The sequence below is a fragment of the Puntigrus tetrazona genome, chromosome 6 (genome assembly GCF_018831695.1).
Source record: "Puntigrus tetrazona isolate hp1 chromosome 6, ASM1883169v1, whole genome shotgun sequence".
In the NCBI taxonomy this organism is placed as follows: Eukaryota; Metazoa; Chordata; class Actinopteri; order Cypriniformes; family Cyprinidae; genus Puntigrus; species Puntigrus tetrazona.
Window position 1 is genome coordinate 3,538,925 of NC_056704.1, and position 24,606 is coordinate 3,563,530.

At 35.9% G+C, this 24,606-nt stretch overlaps 1 protein-coding gene across 3 annotated transcripts; it reads left to right on the plus strand.

The window, feature by feature from the left end:
* Positions 1-1,456: 1,456 nt before the first annotated feature.
* erbb3a (erb-b2 receptor tyrosine kinase 3a) lies at positions 1,457-24,120 on the plus strand. 3 transcript variants are annotated; one of them, XM_043241904.1, is made up of 29 exons: positions 1,457-2,140; positions 8,629-8,780; positions 8,905-9,091; positions 10,048-10,173; positions 10,885-10,947; positions 11,049-11,167; positions 11,257-11,398; positions 11,531-11,644; positions 12,652-12,769; positions 12,952-13,025; positions 13,109-13,199; positions 13,613-13,630; positions 14,243-14,454; positions 14,811-14,943; positions 15,487-15,580; positions 15,676-15,833; positions 16,727-16,780; positions 16,865-17,006; positions 17,081-17,200; positions 17,341-17,439; positions 18,465-18,650; positions 18,740-18,895; positions 19,349-19,424; positions 19,507-19,653; positions 20,451-20,548; positions 20,632-20,811; positions 21,208-21,276; positions 21,429-21,696; positions 22,541-24,120. In XM_043241904.1, exons 1-29 carry the CDS (start codon positions 2,050-2,052, stop codon positions 23,380-23,382), a joined length of 4,329 nt encoding a protein of 1,442 aa, XP_043097839.1. In that variant the 5' UTR covers positions 1,457-2,049; the 3' UTR covers positions 23,383-24,120. The 3 variants fall into 3 exon arrangements, with proteins under 3 accessions (XP_043097839.1, XP_043097838.1, XP_043097840.1); XM_043241903.1 differs by having other exon boundaries at positions 1,458-2,152; XM_043241905.1 differs by lacking the exon at positions 13,613-13,630 and having other exon boundaries at positions 1,458-2,152.
* The last annotated feature ends 486 nt before the right edge of the window (positions 24,121-24,606 follow it).

Below are 24,606 nucleotides of genomic sequence, written 5' to 3' on the forward strand. Positions count from 1 at the left end.
TATAGAAGACAGTAAAGACACCCTTAAGAATGTCTGTCTGTCTGTGTCTGTCTGTCTGTGTGCTTGTTTGTTCAATCAGTGCTTCATACAGACCGGTAGCGCAGGAAGAGCTGGTCTTTAAAACCTGTTTTCCAACTGTGACTCCACTCGCATGCTGTCTGAATGGAGGGAAAGAGGGAAGTTAATTGTACGATAAGTGCCAATGTGAAAACTTATCATATGACATGAAAACTGTGAACGGAAAAACAAACTTTGAAACCATAAATTGATGATGGGGTGGCGTATACTGCTGGCCCGTGTAAAGTCTGAGGAACTGTAAAGGAATTTGGATAAAAATAAAGAAGAAATGAGTGTGAAAAGAGATTTTTAATAATTATTCTAGATTATTGTGAGGTACAGATGTGATGTGTGCTATCATAGTTTAGTATTTACTGTTGAGACGTTTAGAATTTAAAGCATTACCATAAAAACTGTAAAAAAACAGCTTAACTGCTTAACAGTAAAAATTAAAAATTATAATATATTTTATAAAAAAAAAAAAAAAAAAAAAAAAAAAAATATATATATATATATATATATATATATATATATATATATATATATATATATATATATATATATATATATATATATATAATATATATATAAATTATTCTTTTGTGATTTTGAGAGTAAAGACTTGATGTTTAGTGATTTGGTCTACTGTTGAAGAATTACAATGAAAAAAATATCCAAACATTAAAATGGAAATAGAAAAAAACATAGCTAAGTAAACATTTAAATAACATTTGACATGTAAATAAAGATACTTAAATGTACTTTTTTTTATGTATTATTTGGTAGTTGGTAGTTTTTGTTTCAGACTGATTTGTGTTTTTAAAGGTTTAGTGGTTACTTTTGAGCCATTAGGATTTTAAGGAGTTACAACAATAGGCTACATTATAACAGTAAATCGGAATGAACAAAAACTAGGCTGCATAAATAAAAATATAAGTAGGCTAATAATAAAATCGCGTTGAGAATGTATTATTTTGGCAATTATTTATTGTGTCTGGGTGTAATGTGTGCATTACAAAAAATAATCAAAATGTTCAAAGAAAAAAAAAAAGAGTAATAATAAAATATTATTTCGAATGTATTATTTTGGCGGTTGTTTATTGTGTCTGAGATTGATGTGTACTCTGAACACTTTCTTGTCTCAGAGGTCTGAAGCCATCTGAGCCGAGGCACAAAGTGATCTTTGTGAGGCTGTGAGTCCAGAGCCATCAAAGAAACACTGATAAACTAGCGGACGATACCGGGACACAATGCCAGCCTTGACTTACACACAATGAGACCCTCACTCCAACATGACATTATTATCGATACAGCGAAGCCCGGATGCGTGTATATGTGTGTTTGTTCAGGGGGAGAGAGAGAGAGAGAGAGAGAGGCATAAATCTACACATAAATCTATCCCAATCCCGTCGGTGTTTTCAGTGTGGGCTGTGAGGACATTCAGAGCACTGCACGGGCGTTCGCAACCAATGCTTTATGACTTGTTTACATGTTTGAAATAAATCAGAGCACGGGCTTTGGAATCGCGAGGCTGGCGTCGCCTCGATCACAACCAATCAGCGCTCAGCGTCGTTCACCTGTACGCGTAAACAGGTAACTAACCTCGAGACGGCATTCCTGCGCGCTCGAGCCTTTTCATATTTACAATCCCTTAAACCTCGACCGTATTCCGGGAGGTTTTCTCCTCAAAACTGCTCATGTTATTATCATTTCGGTTAATGTTGAAGCGTTTGCTTTGAAGTGAGGTAACCGACACCGGAGGATTTGTAGCTTACGAACTTTTTCGCAACAAACGGAAATGGACTACTTGATATTTTTTTATTTTGTTTTACACTGAATGCGATATTTGGAACATAAGAAGAGAAAGAGACGAGGGGAGAACAACGTCCGTCAAATTGCTGTCAAGCGGAGTGAAGGGAGCATCATCTCTTCCGCGCGTCTTCGGTCATGAATGTTTAACCGTCTGCTCGGGACTGACGGAATATTTCGAGGATGAGGATGATGAAGATGAATGCCGCTCTGCTGCAGACGCTCGCGCTGTGTCTCGCGCTCCGTTCACCCGCGCGTGCTCAGACGGAGGAAGGTAAACATGAAGGTAAATCAGTTGTTTCTGTATGCACAATGAACCTGCCTGCGACTGGAAAGACGTAAGATAATAGCATAAACATTTGCATTCAATACTTTGGATGCTTGTGGGTTATTAAAGAGACAGTTTGCATAAATTATATGCAACTGTAATAGTAATAATAAAGTGTAACTTGTTCACAGCTGGCTTATATAGCTCCCCAAAACTGTACTAAATGTGTTACTAAACCCATATATATATATATATATATATATATATATATATATATATATATATATATATATATATATATATATATATATATATATATATATATATATATATGTGTGTGTGTGTGTGTGTGTGCTCAAACAATATACATCCCAAAATAGTGATGTTGCTGTCAGTAGTTAATGCATTCAGAAAACCTGTTTCTGCACCATTGTGTCTAAGTGAGATATGTTTGTTTATCTTGGACTGTGAGTGTAAAAGGAGAGATTTGTTCCTGTACTAAATCAGTGCTCGGTTCAAATAACAAGTGACTCAACTAGTAGATTTAGTTAAACCTGTTCCCTGACTCAACGGCTGTCTTCTGAAAAGAAAAAAATCACAGAGGAGTTTGAACTTGTGATGCTAACTGCATTTTCCTACTTCTCGTCTACCGAATCTCATTAATGTTGGCTAGAATTTTGTCTAGTTGTTTTTTTTTTATTTGATCTATAAAGAAGATCAACTGTGGCCTTTTCAAAAAGCATCCTAGTTTTCAAAACAGTGGTCAGTCAAAGTGTGTGATGTATTTTTTTTATTGTTAATTCCGCTCAAATCTTGAATATTGAGTTGCATCAGTGTTTATTGCATTAAGTATTCATGTAAGTTGCATGCATTCACATAATTTGTACTTGCTAATCAGATGCAGGAAGTGTCCGTGAAGAAAATACAACACAAGGAAAACAATCTGTTTTGGCTCGTTTACAGAGACGAAATGAGATGTGATTTGATGCACTGGTTGATCTTTGGCCTCTGCAGTAGTGTTGACTAAGAAGGGTGGAGCACAATGGCATGAACAACAGCAGGTGTGTAGTCCAGGTGATCTGGCAACAGGTGAAACGACTGGACAGTCACATAACCCAACCAATCTGATTTGTCTGTGACCCCTGAGAATAGAATCCGTTACAAATCATGAATTTTATTTCTTCATTTCTGTCAAGACAGCTCCTTGGGAGTTTGGTCATGAGTTTGGTTTTGGTGGAATAGATCGGCTAAGCTGTTGCAGTAGAACATGTGCAAAGCTTTGCTACTACCGGTACAGACATGCTGCTCTGAGCATATATAACACATATTAAATAACCCCCATATATACAAATGACCCAATTGCAGATCTATACAGGTGGAGCTGGGGGAGGTGGAGGGTTTCTGATGTGTGCTGTAGCTGCTACATCAATCACTGACAAACGTAAAGTGCTTTGAGTGCCTTGAAGAGAGCTATATAAATGTAAGGAATTATTGTTATTACTGAACCGCAAAAGTTTTGTGTATAGCGTGCTGATTAGAGAAGCAATCGCCAGTAAAATGTGTGTTTGTGGGCGTGGTCAACGTAAAAATATAGGCGGGAATTATGCAAATGTGTTACACTGTGATGTGTAGCCATCAAGGAAATGGGATTCAAATTACTAATGACTTGTTTAGGCTTTATAGAATCGATTACGATAACTTTATTTATTGTGCACTTTCGAATTTACAATGTTGCAGTATAGGAAATGGCATGATAGGGGCACTTTAAATGTGATGTAAACATCCAAAAATTAAATATAACTTGTTAAATATCCATAATCGATAATATGTCTAATTTTGCGTATATTTACGGCGTGTATTACAGAAAGCAAATTTAGAAATGTCTATTAAAAGCATAGTTTACTCAAAGTTAACTGTTAGGTTTCAAGCATAAAAAAAGTTGCAAAACACCTTAAATTAGTCCATATAATACATTCACTGTATTCCAAGTCTACTAAAGCATACAGGCTGATATTGAATTTGTTATTCAGTAAATTCTTGATGGAGTATGTCCATCCCAGCCCTTTAAAAAGTTTTTTTTTTTTTAAAAGTCCGATTCATGAATGTATCAATCTTCTGAAGCAGATCTTTTCACTGAATTGGTTAGACTCAATTCATAGTTTGCATAGATTGCACTTTACGAATCACCCTGAAATGATTCTTGTTAATTGTGACTCAGTGTTTTGGTCTCAGTGCTTAACAGCTCAAGGGATGATTATCAGTGAATAACAACTGCAGCTTTGTTTTGCTCTTTTGTGTTTCACGGAAGAGTTAATTGAGAACGACATGCGGGCTAGTAAAGACTGAAATACACTAATCTTTGAAATCTGAATAGACATCATCGTGGCAATTTGTAAATTGTTACAGAGAAAGAATGGGCATCACACAGTAAACAACTAAAGATCACGCAGTACCAGTCTTTCAGGTTGTTCCAATCACAACAAATTCATGCATTAACACGGCAGACACATGATAGATGAAAAATCATCTCAAAATATTAAACTTATATGATACCCTGCAAATGAATCGCAGTGGGATTAAAATAAAAATACATTTGTGTGTGCCAAAAATCAAGCCATATTGATACATATTTTTTTTGGTAAACCATTCCTTATAGCAATTAATAATTTCTCTTCAAAGCATTCTTATGTTTGCCAAAGGCATATTGAACAGTGCAATATCTAGATAGAGGAGTAATGTTGGAATGTTTCTAGCTCTTCTGGTGTACAGAACGTACTACATTGACAATAGTTTTCCTTTGGTGACAGGCTGCCATTATCATGCTATTTCGCAATAGTTGATGCGGTGCATAGACAAAAATGTATGCAACATGCGAATGCATAGTTTTCAGGTGACTATTGCACTTTAGTCACACTAAAAGATACGTGTCAAACGTCCAGCGGCGATTACGGCAGATTTCGACCTTTTGGCTTTGTTGTGCAGTGCTCTGAGTGGAGTTTAAAGACGTCAGTACGAGTAGCGCAGTGTGCGTGTTAAAGGCTCCCACACACATACTGAAGAGCTGAATAGATTCACGAGCGCTGCGTGTATAGACTCTCTGTTTCTGCTGTCGCCTCCGCGTTCATTGTACATTCATTTATGGAAATGCTCAGTTTTGAGCACTGCCAAACTCTTGGTTTACGTCAAAGGATCATTTGAGTGAACAGTGAACATTTAAGCCTAAATGCAAAAAAATGCAATAAAAAAAAAAAACAACCGTCAGTCTTAATATGGAAGCTACTGAAACTTTCGTTATAAGATAATAAATGAATGGCACAGAGTTTTAGTGAAAAGGTTAATAAATGGTGTAAAATATATATCGCTCGCATTTAGCATTGTTAAAAATGCATTAAAAAATTAACAACTTATTGAAAGTGTTGCTAGCACCGTAGTGTTTGCATTTTTCATAAATCTAAACCTTTGACTAGCACATTATTTTGATTTCTTTGATTTCTGCTTTTTTTTTGCACGCTCGCAATACTCACATACGCAAACATGTGTCTGATGAATTAAAATAATTCCTTCTCTTGCCCGGGGAACAGGAGTAACCTGTAACTTTTAATGGCTTTTAGGTGCAAAACAAAGTCATTAAACTAGGAATGGTTTCTGTGTGCGCGCATGCCTGTGTGTAGTGTGTTAACTGACCCTTTAATGACATTAAATGATTCAGACATTAATGTGTAGATTTATGTCTATTTATGCCCGTGAGAACCAATCAGTCAGGTTTGGATAATCTCTTTGTGACTATGGCCAAGTTTCTGTTTACCAGGCAGCTAAGCCGTGTCTGTTGTGTGCCGCTTCAGACCTCCCCTGGCTTTTGTTTCTTGTACCTGTGATGTGAACCTGATAGTTGAACCTAGCGTGTGTATTTTGTGAGCATTTGTTTGAGTTTTGGCGGTTCCTACACTTGTTTTCGCGCTCTGGTTGAATGGGAGCATTGTATCATTGTCTGCACACTTGAGTGCGCACTCTGAGAGCCGTTCACATTAACACATTCATGCATTTAGCACTGCAGGATAATAATAAAAAAATGCATGCTTCTTTTATTAGGATAACTATTTTTTCAAGAAATGAAAATTCTGAAATAATTTACTCGCTCTAATGTCATCCTAAATATGTGGCTGACTTTCTTCTGATGAGTATAAAAGAGGATGTTTTGAAGAATGTGGCTAGCAAACAGTATAAAAAAATGTTCTTTTTCCTTTTAATATAGCGTCTTAAAAACGCGGTGAATATAGTGAATCTTGTGAATATTTACAAAAATGATTAAAAAAAGAAAAGTCAAAGACAAAAAGACTTTATAAATAAATTTAACACTTGAGTGACCTTTTCGTATTTTCTGCAGTTTTTAAAAATAAAGTCTTGTGAAACACACTACAAATGCGCATTCAATACAATGAGGAGCATTTTGTTTTCACAAGGGGAGTTATGAAATGTGACTAGTTGTTTGTTTTAGGAACATTACAGGAGGAATGCAGAGTAGCTGCTTCCATTTAATTGTTTCTGTGAACTTAAACCTATAGATTACAGTGCTCAGAGGTCGCGGTTTCATAACGTGTTTTAAACAGCAACTTTTTATATCTCTCAGATAGCCTAAACGTAACAAATGTGTTGGCATACAGTGTGCTTATAGAGCTAAAATAATTGCATGTTTTCTTCCAAAGAATAATCTAAGTAGGCAAACGTTTGATACTTCTGGCTTAACTGATGGATTGGAGTCTTTTCTGACGTTACTGGCCTTACCTGTCCCATTGTGGGCCATAACACCCTAAAGTTCAACTCCAGATCTTATCAGTTCAGGTTCTCAGTACACGTATCTAGTATGTGTTAAAGGCAAGACTGCATTTCTGTATACTACCATAACAAAAGATACCAGTTCCAGTGACTCACTGTTCTGTGATTCAGGGTTATTACCATTAAGATAAAAAAACGAAAAATAAAAACATATAAGTATTCTGCGATTCAAATACTCGAAACAAAATAAGTAACTAATAAACACGGAATACGTATGCGTGTGTCACAAAACCGGTCTTATGCCCCTGGGGTATATTTGTAGCAATAGCCAAAAATACATTGTATGGGTCAAAAATATCGATTTTTCTTTTTAGGCCAAAAATTAGAATAGTAAGTAAAGATCATGTTCAATTAAAATATTTTGTCATTTTCCTACCGTGAATATATTAAAACTTAACTGGTAATATGCATCGCTAAGAAATTAATTTGAACAGCTTTATAGGTGATATGCACAAAATTTAGTTAATTTTTCATCAGTTAGCTCAACATAATATGTATTAAAAAAAAAAAAAAACTAAAATTGAAGTAAAAATATGAAATAAAATCTAATTCCGAAAGAAAACCTGTAAACCTATATCAATAATAATAAAATAAGACTGCTGTGATGTGGGTTTGCTCTGTGTCTGTGTTGAGCGTTTCTCTGCGTTTACCAAAGTTCGATAAGAGCTAAAATATTTCTGAATACAGTCTGGACGACCTACAAGAATTCTTTCTGAAGCACAATGTCTGACATCTCACACCTCCGTGACTGCAGTGAACACCTGCTTGTATTTCACAAGACACATTTAGACCCATTTGTTGGACTCTGCCGTTAACAGTTTACAGTATGTGTTATCAAGTTTCTGTGTTTTTTTCAGTTCTTTTGCATGAAATGAAGAGAAGCTTTGCTCGATTTATGAGAACAGAAACAGTTCTATACCTGACATTATGAATGTGTGATTCTGTAATATTTGTGTAATATTAATAATATTCTGTCATATACTTGCATTCTGATCCTAATGGGTCATCAATGGACCATATTCTCAGAAGAACTTGAGTTTTAATCTGTAAAGGCTCCTGTGGCCATTTCTGAGTACCTCTAAGTATTAATGGGAACATCCCACCCCCAGTAATGGCTTGTTATGACCGTGGCTGATTTGAACCAAGGGCAAAATTTGAAATGCAAAATAGCTTCACCTCAAACTCCCTTAGTCCTATATTATCTTTCATTTTGCCGTGCTGATGTCACTACATAAACAAGAATGCAATGAAAACAACAACAGCTCTATCTGGGATTTCATGAGCTGAGGCTCAGTTTGAGATTTCTTTTGCATTAAATAGATCATAATGTGCAATCTGTCGCCCATTATTGTAAATAATGATCCCTGTCAAATAATTTTTGTTATAATGCACAATTTCTGGTCATTATTATAGTAATTACAAAGCTTCTTACTACATAAATACATAAATGAAATATTAAATATATAAAAATAATACCACATTAATATATAAATGGGCATGCAATATTCAGGGGAGGTGATATAATCAGATGGTGCATCCTTGAAATTTTTCCTTTTCTGTCTTTTTTTTTTTTTTTTTTTTTCAGTCAGTCATTACTGTAAATAATGCCCCCTGTATAATTTTTTTTTTGCTAAATTCTCTCTTTCTCTCTCTCTTAACAGTGTGTACAGGCACGCAGAACTCTCTGAGTGTGACGGGAAGCTCTGACGTCCAGTACAAGCTCATGAAGGAGATGTACACGGGCTGCAAGATTGTCATAGGAAACCTGGAGATCACGCAGATGGAGCACAACCGAGATTTCTCATTCCTGCAGGTGAGGAAAATGAACCAAGTAACAAGAGATCAGGCCACTCCTGAATAAAGCAAGTACTCATGTCTGCGTCTGTATGTCGATTATGTTTCATTTGATAAACGAGTAACCCAAGCCCTCTTCACAGTCTATCCGTGAGGTGACGGGCTACATCCTCATCGCCATAAACCAGTTCAGACGTCTACCGCTGGAGCAGCTGCGAGTCATCCGAGGGACGTCTCTGTACGAAGATCGCTTCGCTCTCGCCATCCTCGTCAACTATCAGAAAGACGGAGTGTACGGACTAAAGGAGCTGGGCCTCACACACTTGACAGGTGCGCTCACACACACATACGTGACAGGTGACACATTCTCACCCACAGAAACACATACCGTCAAAACGCCCACAAACTTTCTATGGCAAGACTCTCTGGAGGGTGTGGTGTGGAAGAGTGAGTCAACGGTCAGAACGAGATTTTTTAATGCGTGTGCGGTTCGTTAAAGAAATTCACCCACAAATGAGAATTATCTCTTCATAAACCCCAACTTGGATCAACGCATACTTGACCGCCTTATAGCTTGTATCCTCTAGTATATTGAACCAACATCATGATGAATTCCAGAAGATTGACGTTAGATGGCTACAGTTAGACTCGAGCATGTCCCAACCTGCTTCAGCAAACACCACGCTTTTAATGTGAAATACAATCCGTGTTGTCTTTCCATTGTGTGTCTGTGAGTGTGTGATCAATGAACATCTTTGTCATTTTTTCCATTGCCCTTCCTTTAACCTCTTTCTAATTTCACTGTGACTCAATGTGTGGAATCAATACGAATGTTACTTATTTAAAAATCTGAACTCAGTATATACTGTATCTTTATTAGTATGTTAGATTATTCATTCAAACTTTAACAACGCCATTGTTTTGTGGCCTTGACTTTAATATGGTGAAATACCTTTATAATATCCTTCTTAAAAAAAACGAGAAATTCTACAAAAAGAATAATTGTATAATCGCTGTGTGTTATATATATATATATATATATATATATATATATATATATATATATATATATATATATATATATATATATACTGTTTATGTATTTTACTGCATATATATATATATATATATATATATATTTTTTTTTTTTTTTTTTTTTTTTTTTTTTTTTTTTTTTTTTTTTTTTTCTGAGAATTTAGAGGGCAGGTTTCAAATTTTGAGTTACCTTTATGTCTTTGATCTGATCTTGATATTTCCATATTTCTCATATTTATCGTGACCTGCAGAGATCCTGGAGGGTGGAGTGCAGATCATCCAGAATAAATTCTTGAGCTATGCGCCGCAGATTAACTGGCTAGACATTTTGAAAGACAGTGGAGCAGAAATCATTATTGAAGACAACGGACCAGAACGTAAGGAGATATAAAACATTGCAATATGTAGTATTATATATGCTCATATACTCTTCAAAGGTTTGCGATTGGTATTTTTTGGATTGGATTTTTCTATTATTTTTTTGATGTTTCTGTTATTATTCCAATTTAAAATAAGTGTATTGTATATTTTTATATGAAATGCAGTTTATTCATTTGATTGTGTAAAATTGATTTTTCAGCATTATTACTCCAGTCCATAGTACATTTTAATAAATAAATGTCAGAGGTTCAGGTTTTGTCATTTCAAACAGCTGTATGTAGAATTGACACCTAAAGGTTTAACTAGGTATTGCAGTCCAAATTGAAAATATTGAAGCCTCCTTCGCAGACTTGCCGCATTCGCAGGTTGCCAGAAAACACACCAACAGAAAAGAGCACACATGACGATGAATGAAATTTAATATGCAGTGTTTTTCGCCAACTGGGAACCCGGGGGGCGAAATACAATTGGGTAAACTGGCAGTGGGCGGAGACTCACGTTCTGGCCCAGAACACATTAGAATAACTGACTGTAGCATTGTTTTTCAGATAAACAAGTATGTTAGCTTAGGACCTTTTTATAAATAGCTGCAAATATATTATGGAATTTATATGCTTTAGCAGAATCAAAAACTTACATAAAGACAAATAGATCTTTACTTGATGGTCTCACGGCGATTTATAAATTATAGTACATTTTCTGTTTAGTTCCCTGTCATGAGTCTTGCGGGGGTCGCTGTTGGGGTCCAGGAAATGACTCTTGTCAAATCTGTAAGTCCTTGGAAACGCGCACACGCACATTGTTCGTCTTTCTGTATGTCACACACACACACACACACACGCTGCTCACTATGTTTCTCTCCCGTTCTCAGTGACTAAGACGGTTTGCGCACCGCAGTGCAACAGCCGCTGTTTCGGACGCAGCCCCAGCGAGTGCTGTCACATCGAGTGTGCCGGGGGCTGCACTGGGCCGCTCGACACCAACTGCTTTGTATGTTCAAACTCACACCAGTTCTTCAGCATGTCTTGCACTAACACACCAGATTTGTGACTGAAACTCGGGTGTCTGTGTGTTCACAGGCCTGCAGGAATTTTAACAACTCGGGGTCATGTGTGCCGCAGTGTCCACAGGCTCTCATCTATAATAAAGTGACGTTCAAATTGGAGCCGAATCCTAATGCAAAATACCAGTACGGCACGATGTGTGTCTCGTATTGTCCTAGTAAGTGTTACACAGAGTGCATTTACCTGCAACGTAGCATTATGGGTTATAAGGCCACTCTAAAAATGGGATTTATGGTAATAGGTTGAAAGCGTGCATGCAGTATATACTTATTTGCTCTGTTCTCTTTAGCTAACTTTGTTGTAGATGGCAGTTCGTGTGTAAGCAGCTGTCCAGCAGACAAGATGGAAGTGGATAAAAAAGGGGTAAAAAGATGTGAGCCGTGTGGGGGTCTCTGTCCGAAAGGTAACGTGCACACTTTGTTCACCCAGTTATATAAATGGGTGCATACCATTATGCTGTTTTTACACCGCCGGTCAAAAGTTAGGCATAAATAAAAATTTTTTTTATGTTTTTCAAAGACATCTTTGCTCATGGTGGCGGCATTTATTTAATAAATACAAAAAATATTTTTACAACTTAAATTGTTAACTCATTTTAGTACGTTACTCTGCATGTTAAATGTTATTCTGCAATGAACATTTTCACGCTAACCGTATGAGTTCTTACAAAGATATTATGCAGAAGAAAAAACTGTTTTCAACATTGGTGATAATAATAACCATTATTAATGATGAAGCACCAGTAATAATGCACAATAACTGAACAGCAAAACAGCGTTTTAGAATGATTTCTGAAGGACCGTGAGTATAATAGTAATGCAGCACAGGGATAATGTGCCGAAATGTGAAAAAAGAAAATGTGTTTTTTGAATTTTTAATAAATGTTCGCAATATTACTGTTTTTACAGTACATTAGTTTTCTCAACTGTAAAAGTAGTTTTTCACTTTACGTAAAAACATGAAAAAGTTATTTTAATCTTTTGACTTATGTTAAAGCTAACCCAAATTACTACTGACTAACTCCAAAACACAACATGTTTTGCATTTTTAGGGGGAAAAACACTTTATAGTCCACTTTAGACGTTCTACTAACTCTATGTAACTTTGTAACTAAGAATAAATGGACTGATTGTCAGTATGTTCTCTAATGAATATATAGAATAATCAAGCTAGTTGACATGTAGTTGCAAATTTACTTACTGTTAGTAGAATGTCTAAAGTGGACTATCAAAATAAAATGTTACCTTTATTTTTAACCATTACTAGAAAATGTGAATAAATCACAATGAAGTTGTCTTTGACCTTTTGACCTTTAATGTGCAGCATGCCACCCCTGTACACAAACACCTTCGTGGCCATCTTTGTGTGTTCCCAGTCATAACCTTTTTCTTTTTTTTCTCCTTTTTGCAGCATGTGTTGGCACTGGTACACCTTCCAGACAGACCGTAGACTCGCAGAACATCGACAGCTTCATAAACTGCACTAAGATCCAGGGCAGCCTGCATTTCCTTATAACGGGAATAAGAGGGTGAGATTTGAGATCAGGATTTGAGACCCTGGTGACTGAAATGACAACGATGGCAGAGTTCTCTTTTCTTACCCACATTTGGACAAATTAAAATAATAAGAGCAGGAAAGGGCTTTATTTTATAAAAGTGCCAAAGGGGCCCTAAATATAGCAACCTTTCTGTACCTTTCTTTCCTCTACAGGGACAGTTACAATAATATTAGTGCTCTCGATCCAAAGAAACTGAAGATCTTCAACACGGTCAGAGAAATCACAGGTGTGTGGCTCTGTGTGTATCTTTGTCGTTACTTCTGCCCTCTCTGTCCCTCATCTAACTCCATCTTCTGTCTGCTTGAAAAGACATTTTGAGTATTCAGTCTTGGCCTGGAGAGCTGGAAGATCTTTCTGTCTTCTCAAATCTAGCAACAATACAGGGAAGAACTCTGTACAGGTGAGAAAAGCTGTCTCTCTTCTGTATATTAGTCATTTACCTTGTTTCTTGATTTCTTAATGCTTAAATGCATCAGTGTAAACAAAACATTCTTGTTATTAGCATTGCTACAGACGTGATTGATACTTTAAATCACCCAACTTGTGGTGGAGAGGAGTGCTATTACTTTTCTAAATAGATGACAATTAAACAGTTTAAAAAATCTTAACTTACTTTCTCTTGAGATAGGACCATATGTCGCATAGGGATATTATATTGTCTGGCTTTTTTGCCTTTTTTAACCAGTGTACAACAGCCTAGCAACAAGTTAAAAGAGAAGAATCATTATAATATTTGCATTTGAACATCTGACATTTCTAGAAGTTGTGTGACATTCATTACTCATTTTTGTACCTGCTTTCTTCTCCCTCCAGAGGAATAAGCAGTAAGAGGTAGGGTTGTGCGTTTAGTTTTCAGCTTGGACTCCTTTTTCTCTTTCTTTGCTTGATTATTCTATATATTCATAATTAAATCATTAAAATCTCATATTTTGCATTAGATGTAAGCGCTTTACGATCCACTGAGTGGTGTGGTGTTTCTAAGCTTCGGGTTGGTGGTTGGGAATCTTTCACGGAAACATTTCTGTCGATCACAAACTGTTCATTTATAATGATTTCAATGTAATGATGAGTATAAATGAGGCTCTTTATTTGAATTATATGGCTAGGGTCCTGATGAAAGTACATGGAAGTGATGTTATTATTTGAAGGTTAATTCTAACATATTAAAGAAGTTTTAAATTGGGATTTCAAGAGTCTGATAGTAAACATGAAATTGTGTTCACAAGTTAATGAGATTTTTCTGTCATTTTTTCAGTGCATAAAATTGATCAAAAGTGACAGCTATGACATTTATAATGTTACAAAAGACTTCTGTTTAAATAATAACTATTGCGCAATAAAACCAGCAACCTGAACAAAAAATGCGTCAGCTAATTTCATGTTGGCATGTCATTTCATCTGTCTTTTATGTTTCAAATGACCTTTCTACATCTTCTCCTTTAGGGGTTACTCTCTTTTGGTGATGAAGATTCCGACGCTGAAGTCCCTGGGTCTTCGCTCACTGAAACGAATCGGTGACGGAGGAATCTACATCACTGGAAACAAGCAGCTCTGTTATCACCACACTGTGAACTGGACCCGTCTGTTCGGGAGCAGCCCTCGGCGCCGCCAGAAACCCCTCGACATCAAAGACAACCACCCACAAGTACAGTGCGGTGAGTCGTGGGCTGTCCGAATGGCTAGTTTGTCATTGGAAAGTGGTTTTAAAGGGATAGTCCACCCAAAAATGAAAATTCCGTGATATCATGTAATTCCAAATTGATCTAAATTTCTTTCTTCAGTGGTACACAAAAGAAGATATTTTGTAGAATGCTGGTAAGCAAACAGCTCCCAGTTTGACGTAAAATCAAAGTCAGTGCGAATTATAAGTGCTTGTTGAGCTTTAAAATATCGTCTTTTGCTAATTTGACATTTTGGGTGGGCTGTCTCTTTAATGCAAAACATTCTAAAAATATTAAGATAAAAAAATGTGTTATTCATTATTGCTATTTATCATTATATTGATTTGTAGTTCAAGAAGGGCATGTGTGTGATCCCCTGTGTTCGTCTGAGGGCTGCTGGGGTCTGGGGCCCAATCAGTGTGTGTCTTGCAAGAACTACAGCAGAGGAGGAACATGCGTACCTCAATGCAACTTCCTGTCCGGGTCAGTGTAGGACATTTATTTAGTTACATTTGGTGCAATAGAATGTGAATTTTTTGTTTATTGTTATCATTAATATCATAATTACTATTATCAAATGTGTGTGTTGTGCTTCATGAAAAAATGAGAGTGAGCCGATTCAGTGACTGATTCATAAAGACACACTGAACTGGTCGAATGAATAACTGACACTCACGAATCATAAAATAAAATCATATTTTTTATTATGTTATATTTCTTTAAAAACACCAATATGCATTTATTATCTTTATTCCATTTTTCCTACTTTTTTGTATTTTCTGTAGAAAGCTGTTCTCATTTAACCCAATAATGACTTAAATGTTATACAGGTAGTAATTAATTGCCACATAATATAATTAATTAAATGGTAACTATTAGTAGCATGTTATGTCTAAAAGACTAAAACAAGATTGAGTCACATGCAAGTGCTGTAGATGAGGAAATGATATACCAAATGATTTAGTACTTTGAGAACTAAAAGAAGAGATTTCCCGACCCCTGAATGATCTCTGTTGCTCTGTACAGTGAACATCGTGAGTTTGCTGGACCTAAACAAGAGTGTATGCCGTGTCACCAGGAGTGTGCGGTGCAGGACGGCAAACACACCTGCTCAGGACCGGTGTGTAATCTATTGTTCTCTGATAGAATGTCATTCACTGTTTGCACAGACTGTTTGGTTTGTTAAATAATCTGTCTGTTTTATTCTTCCTGCAGGGTGCTGATGAGTGTGCAGCCTGTGCACATTTACAGGACGGGCCGTACTGCGTGCCCTCGTGTCCAGAAGGGGTTCAGGGGGAGAACGGACTCATCATTTATAAGTTCCCCAACAGCCAGCACAAATGCCAACCATGCCATGCCAACTGCACCCTGGGGTGAGGACGCTCAGAACGTCTAATAAAGTGCAATGCATTTATTATATCAAATAAAGTATTCAAAAAATAAGTTTGCCTGATAAAAAGAAAAATCTGATTTATAGTAAAGTAATAAGTATTAAATGCAGACCAGTTTATTCCTCACTGTCCCAGTGTACACTATTATTCAGAGGTTTGCCGTTAACAAGATTTTTTTTTTTTTTTTTTTTTTGAAAGAAATTTCTTGTGCTCACCAAGGTTACATTCATTTAACAAACAAAACAATCAAACAATAATTAAATAAATAAAATGTAATGTAACAGTAATATTTTATAATATTATTATAATTTAAAAGAACTATTTTTTTCTATTTTCAGCAAGGCAGCATTGATTTGATAATAAATACAGTATAATTTACATTAAATTACATGTTATATATATATATATATGTATATGTGTGTGTATTTAAGTAAATAATAAATTGTTTTAAGACTTGCATGGCTTTAAAATAGTAAACATTTAAAGTCATATCATTGAAAGTAATACTAAATATACTGAAATAATAAATATATAAATTATAAATAATAATGAAGTGTTTAAATTAAGTCTAATAATATTTTATTTCAATTAAATGTTTTTTATTTAAATATTTTAAATTTAGCCTATATATTTACATAGTTTTGTTTATGTATATGTAATTTATTCCTGTGATGCAAAGCTGAATTTTCAGCATCATTACTCCAGGCTTTAGCGTCACATGATTTTTCATTGCTGTAAAGTATTCATTTCTTTAAAATAAGTATTACAAGTATTCATTAAAAAAAATGCTTAACAGAAATGTATGTCATTGCAATTATAATGCCAAATATTGCTGAAATCATTTTGCTAAGGTGCCTGTATGTTTTGTGTGTCAGATGTTTGGGTCCAGGTCAGAATGACTGTGTGGATTCGTCCAGGTCAGATGCTGGGTAAGTGTCTCCTCCTGCTGGTGTGTTGTACGGCCTGCAGCTGCCTGTCTGTGTGTGTGACGTGACCGTGTGTTTGTGTTTTAGGCTGCCTGTGACCGCAATAGTGCTGAGCGTTATATTCGGGGTGCTGCTCGCATTCTCCGTGTTCGTGCTGAGCGTTCTGTACCGCAGAAGTGTGGCCATCCGCAGAAAACGTGCCATGAGGAGATATCTGCAGAGCGGGGAGGTGTGTGCACGTACTCATAAGAACCGCAAACTGAACTGTTGTGAAGTTTTCTAAGGTTTAAAAATGTGCTTTAGAGTTTTGAACCATTGGATCCTGGAGAAAAAGGCGTGAAGGTTCATGCACGGATTCTGAGGGGGTCTGAGCTACGGAAGATCAAACCTCTCGGCTCTGGAGTGTTTGGCACAGTCCACAAGGTACAGTACTTAGACGCTCTGATGTCATTACATGAGCTCACACCCAAACTTGATAATAGCTCATATCACTTACTGAAGTACTTCTTTCTTTCTTATTTTGACACTCTTACTTCAACTGTGTTTTATTTGTTTCTTCACAGGGGGTCTGGATACCAGAGGGAGACACTGTAAAGATCCCAGTGGCTATCAAGACTATTCAAGACCGTACAGGACGACAGACCTTTCAGGAAATTACAGACGTAAGACACACACACACACACACACATCGGTTTTTGTGGTTTGTGTGGACTCTCAATAGGCGTAATGTTTTCTATCACCATACACCAACCCTACACCTAACCCTATCTTAACAGGAAACTTTCTGCATTTTTATATTTTCAAAAATGCTAAATTTATTATGTTTTTAAGGAAAAGTTTTTGTCCCAGTAAATCACAAAAACCAGCGCGTGTGCGCACAAACACAAACAAACACACACAAATGAGTTTATTTTATTATTATTTTTGCAGGAGTACTCATTTTTATGCCCTTTTTATTTTTACTTAAAGTAAGCAATTATTCGAAAATTTGCCTTGTGGAAGATGAATAGAATTAGTTTTTTTATTATTCACAGACATACAGTAAATGAGGAACTATTGTTTTAATTAATGCTTTTAGTCTGCAAAGATCAAAAGTGATAATAAACGCACATATAATTTTAAAACACTATAACATTAAAATACATATTTTAAATAAATTATGTATATTTGAACTTTCTATTCAATTAAGAATATAAAAATATATGACACATTCTATAAAAAATATTACGCTGCACAACTCTTTTCAGCATTAATAATTAGAAGAAATGTTTGTTGAGCAGAAAATCAACATTAGAATGATAACTGAAGTCACACTGAAGACACATGAATGGCACACGAAAAAGTTACATTTGAAAAGATGTTTAAAAGAATTATAATTTAATTTGTAATAATATTTCACAATATTACTTTTACTGTATCAAATAAATGCAATGACTTTTTTCAAAAACTAAAAACTTATCCCAAACTGTTAGATTGAAGTGTACGGATTGCTCTGTAATAATAATAAACACCTTTAATTTAATTTAATTTTATTTTATTTTATTTTATTTTATTTGAAGTCGCTTTGAATAAAAGCGTCTGCTAAATAACTAAAATGTAAATGTAATAAACAAAACAATCACATAAATTGTAGAATTTAGAATCACATATTAAATGGCATTGTAAACGATGTCTTCCTGTCCTGCAGCATATGTTGGCCATGGGGAGTCTGGACCACCCGTATATAGTCCGGCTCTTAGGCATCTGTCCCGGGCCCAGTCTGCAGCTGGTCACTCAGCTCAGCCCTCAGGGCTCTTTACTGGAGTACATCCAGCAGCGCAGAGAGAGCCTCAACCCTCAGAGACTGCTCAACTGGTGTGTGCAGATTGCAAAGGTGAGAGGGACTCAAAGTGCTTTTCAAGGTCTTCGGATCATATCGGGCCCACTTAAACGACAAGTCTTTCCTCTCTTGCTCCCTCTTAGGGCATGTACTATCTAGAGGAGCAGCGAATGGTCCACAGGAACCTGGCCGCCCGCAACATCTTGCTCAAGAGCGACTTTATGGTTCAAATCGCTGATTATGGGATTGCTGACCTCCTCTACCCTGATGACAAGAAATACTTCTTCAATGAAATTAAGGTACAGTAAAGCAGACTGTGCTTTACTATTAAAAAAATATATAATTCTAATATGCCGATTTGCTGCTCAAGAAAAATGTATTATTGTTGGAAATGTTTAAAATTTTTGTGGAAACAATTTTATTCAGCAAGGATGCATTTAATTGATTAAAATTAAGTAAAGAAATTTATAATGTTACAAAATATATCTGTAATGAATGATCATTTGCATTATAGAAATGGCATTTAAAAATATATTTGAATACATTTTTTTTTTTAATTGTAATTGTATTTACAATATTGCTATTTTACTGTGTTTTAATGAAGCCCTGTTTTGCCCTGAACAGAATTTTTTTTCAAAACATTAATTATTCCAAACATTTGATTGATAGTGTATATGCACTGCTACTATAGTGCTATAGTGTATCACTACACTGTGCCTCTGACTTTTTTCCCTACTGTTTGTCATTTCTAGACGCCAATTAAGTGGATGGCCCTGGAAAGCATCTTGTTCCGCAGATACACACACCAGAGTGACGTATGGAGCTATGGTGAGTGTCACACCATAAAATGGTACTGTAAAACACTGCACTTTGGATCTGGTGATTCAATGAGAGGTCACTCCATCTGTAGGTGTGACAGTCTGGGAAATGATGTCATATGGGGCGGAGCCTTACTCTGCTATGCGACCGCAAGAAGTACCTGATCTGTTAGAGAAAGGGGAACGCCTCTCTCAACCTCAGATCTGCACCATCGATGTCTACATGGTCATGGTTAAATGTGAGTTCAGTCTTCATATAACCCATGATGCAAAGCGGCAGTGATCTTGTGTTTCTGGACTTGAACCCATCTTATCTATCATCTGCGTAGACACTCTACATAGTTTCTGGCATATGTTAGCATGAAAAATTTGTAAATGAAAATCAGGCTTGCACAACATACAAGTCCCATATCAGATATTCTATTGTTTTTAATTTATGCGCAGTGTTGTTTTAGGATTTATTTATTTAAAATAAATGTCTATTCGTTTTTCCATACATTTTAGTACGTTTTAGTAATTTTGCTTTGTGCTTTTTTTATTTTAGTTTTTAGTTTGTGTATATATAGCTTAAATTTACTATGAAATTTTAGTCTTAATCATTGTAGTACTTCAACTTATTTTTTTTTAGTTAGTTGTGACGGCAGCATTTCTAAATGTTTAGGTTAAGTTAAATATAACTTAAAATTTCTTATTTAATAATTAATATTTAGATTGTTATACTTTATCTTTTGGTATAAGTCAAATGTAACAAATATGCATATGTATGCTTTAAAAAGACTAATACTTTATACTGTCATGATGTAATATGTAGCAAATCTTGAAAAGATGATACATTTTTCATACATTATATCCATTATCATTATTTATATATCATTTCATACATTTTTCATACATATTATATACAGAAATGCATATCTTGTTGAGCATATATTCTCTTGTAGCATTTATTATTGTTTTTCACTTTTAACATATTATTAATTTTAGTTTTTTTTTATGTATTTTGACAAAATAAATAATTATTTGCTCATTTTAACAGGTTGGATGATTGATGAAAATGTTCGGCCGACTTTCAAGGAGCTAGCCAATGAGTTCACCCGAATGGCCAGAGACCCCTCCCGATATCTGGTCATCAAAGTAAGTCGAACTAAGTACTTCATCGTTTTCTTCATTGTATGTGGATCTGGTTTGACTGATGCTGACTGGTGCTCCACCACTAGGAGGAGTACAGAGCTCCTGACCCGGCCTCAGAGGAGTCCCATCAGAGAGGGACTGAGATGGACATTTTAGGGGGGGCCCTGGAGGACCAGGAAGATGAAGTCTTAGAAGATACCACAGACGTGCCACGATACATAACGCCATCTAGGAGTTTCTCTCGATTGCGTATAGATTCTTATCGGGTGTGTTTTATGATATTGGTCAGAATTAATACATGAAGGTTTGAAAATAGACTAAAGTACATAATTCGTGCAATTGAATTATAATTGTAATTGTATTACATTGAATTAACATTGAAAGTTGTCTAATTGGATATATTTTAAAAAGTGTTTTATTCTTGTGACGCAAAAGTGAATTTCCTGCATCATTACTCCATTCTTCAGAGTCACATGAAATATTTAGCAACCTTCAATTTTGTAAATGTAATGCATTCTAGTAGAATAAGATTATATTTCTTAAAAAACAACAACAACATACTGATCCCAAACCTTTGAACATTAGTGCATACTTTAAGATGATTTGTGGAGGCTCTATAAACAATGAATTAATAAGCAATATCTTTTTTTTTGTTGCACCAGTCAAGTCTGACTCCATCCAATGTTGCTGGATATCTCCCAATGACACCTGGTCTGGAGAGCTCAGCACAGGTGAGGTTTCAATCATCACATGACCCTGGAACACAAAACCAGTCGCTGGGGTATATTTGTAGCAATGACCATTCATTTATGGACATGTCTAAGAGCACAGGGCTTAATATACAGCTTACAATCAATCGATTGTCCACCTCATTTTGTTTTAGACGGGATGGGCCTCTCGGTCCCGCCTTGACTCCGGATGCACTGTTTCTGAGAGCTCGGAGGGACGAGGAACTGCGGTGGAGCTGGAAATGAATGAGGACTTCTCGATGGTCGGCAGCATGAGGAGGGTCACACACCGTGAGGACAGCGCTTACATGTCACAGCGGGACAGTCTGTCAGGACCTCCAGAAACAACCTCCACAGGGACTCAGGGAGAAGAGGACCAAAATGGATATGTGCTGCCTGGATTCGGTGAAAGCCCAGAGAAGGGTGAGAATAAGCAAATTAGGGCAGCGAATGTATGTGTGTGTAACTTTAATGCAACAGTTAAAGTCAATTTGATTTGCCTTTATTGTAGAAAATACAAACAATATTAATGAGATCATGATCATTTCAATATAAAATCTAGTGCTATCAAATGACTAATCACGATAAATTGCATTAAACCTTTTTGTTTGTATTCTGTATTCTGTATATATATATATATATATATATATATATATATATATATATATATATATATATATACACTAAAGAAATATATGTTGTTTATACATTAAATATATTTATATATAATACAAATTATATTCTTGTAAATATATACATGGAAATATTTTAAAAACATATACTGTATGTGTGTGTTTTTATATATACATAATAAATAGACAGAATATACACATATATTATGTAAACAAAAGCTTATTTTGGATGCGATTAATGGCGATTAAACATTTTACAGCACTAACAAAATCATATTCTGAGATATAAACTCAGAGTTATAACGTACACTAGCGTGCAAATCTTTTTTAAAGATTTTTGAGAGACGTCTCACATTGATTTGATTAAAAATATAATAACAGCAGTATATAAATTGTAATAAATTGTTCTAAATTGTAATAATATTTCATCATATTTTTTGCTGCTTAATTTTTTTGGGAAGGGGCAATACCCTAGCATTCAAAACGTTTAACATATCTTATATTTTTTAATTATTACAGCCTTTGAAAGAGATATTATTTAAGCATTAAAATGCCAATTTTTATTCACGTATTTTCTTTTTACCAGAGTATGCAGACTTATGTGAACACATCTCTTTTGTTCTGATTTTCTTTAGAAACTCTTCTATTCCCATCATCGCGTCCAAAGCGCTCTCAGAGGAGACTCTCAAGAGGCCACTCCGGCGACTTTTTGGAGGCTCACAGCGCTGCAGGTGAAGAATACGAGTATATGAACAATCAGACCCTCTCTCTCGGGCATATACCAGGGCAGCTTAAAGATTGCAATCAGCGTCCGCCACGCAACCGCAGCGCCTCCTTCAACCCTGCAGGCTTCTACAGCAATCACAAATCCCTCGCGTGCAGCAGACCCAGCAAGAGATCTTCGATCGAGGGCTCAGAAAGCAGCGGCGGTCTCTCCCAGTCCTCGACCGACCAAAGGAGTCACAGCGACGGGGATTTCCTGTCCAGTGAAGCGGAGTACACAGACCTGGATCTGGATCTCCAGGAGGTTCAGTACGAGTACATGGACATTCGTTGCGGTGCAGGACCACCAACCAACATGGTACTCAAACTGCACCTCCCAAGACCGGTTTCCCATCCTCCTCTCAGAAGATCGCCACAAGACGATGAAGATGAATACGTGGAAGAAGACTATCAGTACAATAACCGCCAGCCTCGGCTGAGGAATTCGCTCAGGGTTCAGGGCTTAATGGAAGGGGAAGGAGAAGTGTATGAATATGAGGATATGGACTCATTGGCGGCGGGTGGAGCATCTGCAGCCGAATATCAGAATCTGGATGGAGAAGATGAGGAGAGTGTTGGGCTGACGGATGAACCCCGGAGCCCGGGGCCGGAAGAGTATTTAAAAGTCCACGCAGGGATGGAACATAAAGCTTTCGATAACCCTGACTATTGGCACAGCAGGTCATTTCATAAAGCCAATGCCGTCCGAACGTAGACGCGGTGAAGGAACTTGATGCAAATGAACAAATGCAAGTTGCGACCAATGTTCAGGAGATTATTCAGCAACGCACTTCTGAAAAAAACTGTTGGAATCTTGACAAAATAAATGTATTTTTATGTACAATGTATTTTTATTGTAAAGAAATGTGGCATTATGGTTCTTTTCGTGACGTGGTGGAGGTGAGCTACACGTTGAATGCACTGATATTTACGTCCGGATACGTATGTATGTAAGTGTGTGGTTGCCATGTTTGTTGTACTCATGAAGTGAAGCCATAAGTTTGCTGTTTGTGCATTTGAGAGCGAGTGTTCATCATAAATATCTGTTATTTAGTGTGTTCATGAAGCAGCTGCCAAACCACGGTGCATCTGTTCAGATCGCACTCCAACGATTTCACAATTTAAGTATAAGTTTCGAATTACGTCTAATCTGAGGTATTTACATTTAGAATGGATAAAATTATGATTTCAGTTGAATAGCAAATTGATTGGCTTTGGGTAAAGTTGTTTTTCTATGAGGTGTTTGTTGCGCATGCCTTCTGAACAAATCATAATGAAGTACTTGTGTTATGTTTAAAATGAAATGGCCAGTAAACAAGCTTTTATAACAAAACTGTAGTTTTGTACACACATATCAAACTAAAGTATTTTCTCTACTTTGTAACAGTTTGAAATTATTTTTTACTTGCTTTTATCTTACACTTTCAATAAAATGTTTCTATATAAATCTGAATATTTGAAACCTTTACTCTCTCATTCTCTTTTCTCTGCTTTTCGTGTTTTGGTAATATTTAGTATTGTCTTAATACATATGTAGCTATTACTAATAAGACTTTTCCCATGAAAATCAAGAGGTTATTATTATCTGTTTGTGTCTGAATGACTACAGGAGGGGAACCACTTAGCAGGTGAGTTATGAATTTGTCTAACCTAGTTTTCAGAGACATCACTTGCTGTATGACACTGTAAAAGGATTTACAATAGGAAAAAAAGTTCAGCTATAAACTTGTTTTATGATTTATTATTGTGCATTATAATATCTATTTTATAAATTAAACAGAAGTCTTGTGCTGAAAATTTTGTTAATGTTTATATTGTGTCAATCTAATAATGTGATATTGCACTTATTGTTTTGTGTATTGTTTTTTCAATACTTTTAAGTAATTGTTACAATTAATTTTATTTTTTATGTATAATACATTTATTTAAATCACTATGT